Source organism: Prunus dulcis, chromosome 7 (genome assembly GCF_902201215.1).
Source record: "Prunus dulcis chromosome 7, ALMONDv2, whole genome shotgun sequence".
In the NCBI taxonomy this organism is placed as follows: domain Eukaryota; kingdom Viridiplantae; phylum Streptophyta; class Magnoliopsida; order Rosales; family Rosaceae; genus Prunus; species Prunus dulcis.
Genome location: NC_047656.1, coordinates 19,433,916 through 19,439,468, shown reverse-complemented (window position 1 = coordinate 19,439,468; position 5,553 = coordinate 19,433,916). Strand labels below are relative to the sequence as shown.

At 41.8% G+C, this 5,553-nt stretch overlaps 2 protein-coding genes across 2 annotated transcripts; one reads left to right on the top strand and one right to left on the bottom strand.

Moving 5' to 3' along the window:
• Positions 1-276: 276 nt before the first annotated feature.
• Positions 277-1,981, top strand: LOC117636109 (GDP-fucose transporter 1). Its single transcript, XM_034370571.1, has one exon. It carries the CDS (start codon positions 706-708, stop codon positions 1,756-1,758), a length of 1,053 nt encoding a protein of 350 aa, XP_034226462.1. The 5' UTR covers positions 277-705; the 3' UTR covers positions 1,759-1,981.
• A 673-nt stretch (positions 1,982-2,654) lies between these two features.
• Positions 2,655-4,823, bottom strand: LOC117634996 (pentatricopeptide repeat-containing protein At1g08070, chloroplastic-like). The gene has a single exon (XM_034369310.1). It carries the CDS (start codon positions 4,821-4,823, stop codon positions 2,655-2,657), a length of 2,169 nt encoding a protein of 722 aa, XP_034225201.1.
• Between the last annotated feature and the right edge of the window lie 730 nt (positions 4,824-5,553).

Here is a 5,553-nt window from a genome sequence, read left to right as displayed (position 1 = left end):
TTTTTTGACAACATGTTTTGTCTAATTTTTTCTTTACCTTTCCTGTTGTTAATATTATTATATTCACACTTACATGATCATTAATTCGGGAAATCTGCAGAGATCCTCCTCAAGAAATCTTTAATTTTAAATAAATATCACTCCATTAACTACGGCATTAACACATAAACCCCCGCACGACGACATATAGTCCAAGCAAACCAAAACCAACGACTCTTAAAACGAAGCCGTTTCACCTCTTCTTATTTCGACAAATCAACGCCATAGAAATTTCAATTCTATTCTTTTATCGGTCTCTCTCCCTGTTCTGCAAGGCTCTCTCTCTCTGTGTTCTTCTCCCCCATTTCGCTTCTCTAAGCTTTCCAAAGCTCTCTCTGAGATCTCAGCCTCCACAGCGAGGCCATCCTTTGCTTCCTTCTGCTTCAAGATCCGCGCTTTTCTATGTGTCGGTGATGTACAATTTATTCTCTATCTATACATTTCAATCCAATATATCGTCGTTTTATGTATTAATTTCTTGACCAATATAGCAGATCGGCATAATCTTCAATACCCATATGTTGGATTTTCTATGAAGTTCTTGCCTCTTCATTCTCATTCACTTAACCTTTCATAGCGCTGTCTTTCACTGTATATGTACTTGAAATTTTTGAAGATCTGCTAGATTTTGCTCTGAATTTGAATTGGGTGCATTAGTTAGTCTCAATGTCTTCTATTAGAGTTGATTCAACTAAGCCGTACTTCGCCACGAGCAGTCTCGTGGTTGGGTATGCACTCTGTTCCAGCTTGTTAGCTGTGATAAACAAGTTTGCCATTACCAAATTCAACTACCCTGGCCTTTTGACCGCACTGCAATACCTTACTTCTGCTTTGGGAGTTTGGGCTCTGGGAAAGTTTGGATTTTTACACCATGATCCCTTCTCACTCCAGACGGCCAAGAAGTTTTTGCCTGCTGCCTTTGTGTTCTACCTTGCAATCTTTACCAACACTAATCTTCTTCGCCATGCCAATGTGGATACGTTTATAGTGTTTAGATCATGCACACCCCTTTTGGTTGCGCTAGCGGATACTGCCTTTAGGAAACAGCCAATCCCATCTAAGCTTACCTTTGTGTCGTTGTTGATCATTTTGGGCGGAGCTGTTGGCTATGTGGCCACTGATTCGGGTTTCACTCTGACCGCTTATTCATGGGCATTTGCATATTTGGTGACCATTACAACTGAGATGGTTTATATTAAACATATGGTCACTAATCTCGGGTTGAACACATGGGGTTTTGTGTTGTACAACAATCTGTTGTCACTAATGATGGCCCCACCGTTTTGGATTATAACGGGAGAGTATGCTGAAGTGTTTGGTGCTTTGGGATCGAATGCTGCGAATTTCTTTGAACCTGGTGCACTTTTCGCGGTCTCACTGTCGTGTGTGTTTGGATTGCTCATCAGTTTCTTTGGGTTTGCAGCTAGGAAGGCAATCTCTGCAACAGCATTTACAGTGACTGGTGTTGTTAATAAGTTTCTTACGGTTGCCATCAATGTGCTGATTTGGGATAAGCATGCCAGTCCTTTTGGTTTGCTCTGCCTCCTCTTAACAATTGTAGGGGGTGTTCTTTATCAGCAGTCAGTGACTGGAGCTGGCAGTGCCCCATCCCAGCGGGAAACAGCAGTGTCTAAGCAGACTCCCGTCGAGAATGATGGTGATGACTTTCCTGAAGAAAATCAAGGGAAGGCAGTTTCTGGTAAACTTGCTTCTGTATGAGAATTCCATTCCTGCCTGGTCATATTTTAGCTACTGGTGAAGCGGCAGTGCATGTTTGAAGTTTTATCTTTAGCATTTAGTATCTTAGGAATTTTTCTGTATCTGGTTTACACACGAATTATGTTCTTACAATTTGATATCTGGGAGCACTTCAGCTGATCTTTTCACCAGTGATTAATGACAATGCCATTGTTTTTATCTGGAAATTATTTGGTGTCTGATTCATTTCTGTTACATGATGGTTGCATGCTCTCATACGTAGCCCAAGGACTATTAAAACCAAAGCAATTTGTGCCAAAAGTTTTCTTGTTTTTCTTTTTGTTTAGAATATTGATAGGAAGATTATTTCTTCCTGAATTAAGTTTGGGATTCCAACCTGTTTGGCGATGGGGTTATATATTACAGTTCATTGTTGGTTAGATTTCATCTCCAACTATACAGATATTAATAGCCAAATGCCGATATGAACAGTGTACCGCGGATTGTGCATCGTTCAATGAAAATCCAGTTTGTGAAGTACATATATATCGTCAGTTCCATTTACACTGAATTTTATATCATTATAGTTAAGACAAGGGGAGGATCTTTAGTTCAAACCTCCCCTGCTTCGCTGGTGTGATACTTTTTCTTTCTTTCTGTCTTTCTTTTGTGAAGATACTTTAGAACGTGCAGCATACAAGCACGCACAGAACTTCATGTCTACGCATCCACTTTCTGAAGTTAATATGTCTTGTAGCAGTTTCCACGTACAAATTCATGCTTTCATAATAGCTTATTGATCGGTCCGCAATTTGTGGAGATGCTTTGAATTAATATAAAAAATTACACCAAAACTGTGTGAAATCGTGAATGTACAAGAATTTTGAAGGCTCTTAATATATTTAACTAAAGCTACATCACCAAAAATCCTTACAAGAACAAGATCCATCTTGAAATCGATGGAATCGGTTCCTATCCCGCACAATAATTTCTCTGTTGTAAACTTTGGAGATGATCTTGGTTGCAGTGTGGCAGTCACTGCATACACGGAGGTTTTTCACAACTCGTATTGTTGTCCCTGGGTTTGTGCTTATGAGCCCAAATGCAATTGCCAGCTTTTCACTGTGTAGGCTCAGTGCAGTCTCTTTCTCTTCTTCATCTATATCCAACAACACCTCGGATTTCTCAGGAACATAACCAGCTTTCTTTAACCGCTCGATCATGTCTTGAAGCATTTCGTAGATGTTTGTCGATTGCGGGTGAGATGAATCACCCTTCACAAATTCATGGACAATACCATCAACCTCAATCAGACTGCAACCTGGAGCTTTCTTCACATTTCTTTCTGCCATGAGTTCCCTAATTCTTTTGGCTTCTTCCCACTTTTTCATAGAGCTATATAAGTTTGAAAGAAGCACATACGCTCCATCATCGTCCGGGTCAAGTTCTAGAAGCTGTTGAGCTGCTCTTTCTGCAGCCTCAAGGTTGCCATGGACTCTACAGGCACCAAGAAGCCCTCCCAAAACAAAACGATCCGGTGGCATTTGCATCTTCCGAATCAACTCTTCTGCTTCAGCTATGCGACCAGCTCGGCCTAATATGTCAACCATGCAACCATAGTGCTCAATGCTAGGCTGAATGCCATACACTTCATGCATCGAGTTAAAATGCGAAATTCCTTCATCCACTAATCCAGCATGGCTACAAGCAGCCAATACCCCAACAAAAGTTATTGCATCTGGTTTCACTCCACTCATCTGCATCTCATGGAAATGCTCCAAAGCCTTCTTTCCTTGTCCACACATTGCAAAGCCAGAAATCAAGGCTGTCCAAGTCATAACATCCTTCTCAGGCAGCTTTCGAAAAACTTCCGATGCACCGTCTATGCTCCCACACTTTGCATACATGTCGACAAGTGTCGTCCCGAGGGCAACATCCACCTCAATCTTCTCCTTTTCAATATAGGCATGCAGCCACTTTCCAAGCTCTAGAGCACCCAAATGGCTGCAAGCAAGCAATAAACTTACCATGGTCACCTTATCCCCTTTTTCGCCCTTAAGCTGCATTTCACGAAACAGTAGGAAGGCCTCATCATAATTACTATCCTCAACATGTCCATTGATCATAATGTTCCAACTGAACAAGTTCTTCTCGGGCATCTTGTCAAACAAATCTCGAGCAAGCAATACACATCCACATTTACAATAAACATCCATGAGTGCCGTATTGAGCTTCAAATGGTTTCCAAAACCATACTCTTCAATGTACTGGTGCACCCTTTTGGCCATTTTCAAATCCCTTGCCTTGGCACATGCTGTCAAAACATTAACCAAAGTAACCTCGTTAGGATCCACACTTTCACTCTCCATCTTGTCAAACAGCTTTAAAGCCTCAATGGGTTGATCCCACTGCGCATAAGCGTCAATCATGGTTGCCCAAGAAACCACACTCTTTTCCAACATTTTATCAAACACGTTGCGAGCCGAGATCAAACACCCACAATTCGAGTACATATTCATCAAAGTGTTCTGAATATATGAATCCGAGGCAAAACCCAACTTGGTAGAATGGCAATGCAGCTGTTTCCCCTCCCACAAATCCCCACAAGACTTGAACAGAGATGGGAACGTGAACCTGTCAGGCACCCAACCTTGGATGATCATTTCTTGGTAGAAAAAAATGGCTTCACGGGGCAAATCCTTGTTGGTGTAGCCTCGAATAACCGAATTACAAGTATAAGTGGTGGGATTGGGGATTTGAGTTAAGACTAAACGAGCATAATGGAGGCTTCCGGAGCCTTCCAGAGAGGAAAAGGCGACGACTTTGCTGGCGGTGAAGGCGTCGAAGAAGAGGCCGGTTCGGAGGAGCTGGGCGTGGATTTGCTTAAGCTCGGACATGGTGGAGCATTTGTCTAGCAGTGCGAGACATGGGTGTGGTTCAATTGGGCTGTTGGTCCTACTAGTTTTGGTGGCGGTGGTGATGGGGGCAGCGGCGATGGCGGTGGAAGTGGTTGGTTTGTTGTGTAAGATTGGATTATCTGAAGAGAAAGGTAGTCTGATATGGTGGAGGGAAAGAGGAGCAGCCATTGCTGCTGCTCTGTGGAGTCTGTGACTGTGTCCGTTGTTAGTTATTACCGTTAAAGAAGCTTACTTTAACCGTTTAACATATGATATTTTGAGTGTGGATGGATAATGCTATTTTTGCGAAAACAAATTGTGGTGACTGCTGACCTGTGATCAGATATTTCAACCTCTTTCTTTTTCCTTTATCTTTCGTTGTACAGTCCTAAGACAGCATGAGCAATAGTGAAAATTCCACAACAATATTGGCATTAATTGGCTTTCTCCCTTGTTCCATCACAGATGTGAGACCAGATTTTGATGTGCATAGGATAGGCATTTGAATTGATAGGTGGGTGGTATAGTAACTGATTTGTGAAGTTACATGTTGAGATAGATTTGCTACGAGTCTAATTTTGAGGGTTTGGGCTACTCTGCTAAAATCTCAAATGCCTGACTGCAGCAAGAAGAATAGATGACCGACATAACATTGTTTTATTATTTTCATGTCAATTACGTTCTGTCGGTCATGCGTGATAACTATTTTACATAACGGGACATGATCAGACTCTGTATTAGTCTGTCATCCATCCACCATTCAATTAATGCATCATCTGATATGTTATGGTGTTGCAGTTGCTGCATGTCTATTTAGATTGAAACAGTTTTGAGTGGAACTTTGGTGAGCACTCATTCTTGTGCTGAGTGTGGCAAAGTTGGTTGTGGTGCTTAGCTGAATGTTGAGGTAAGTAACTTT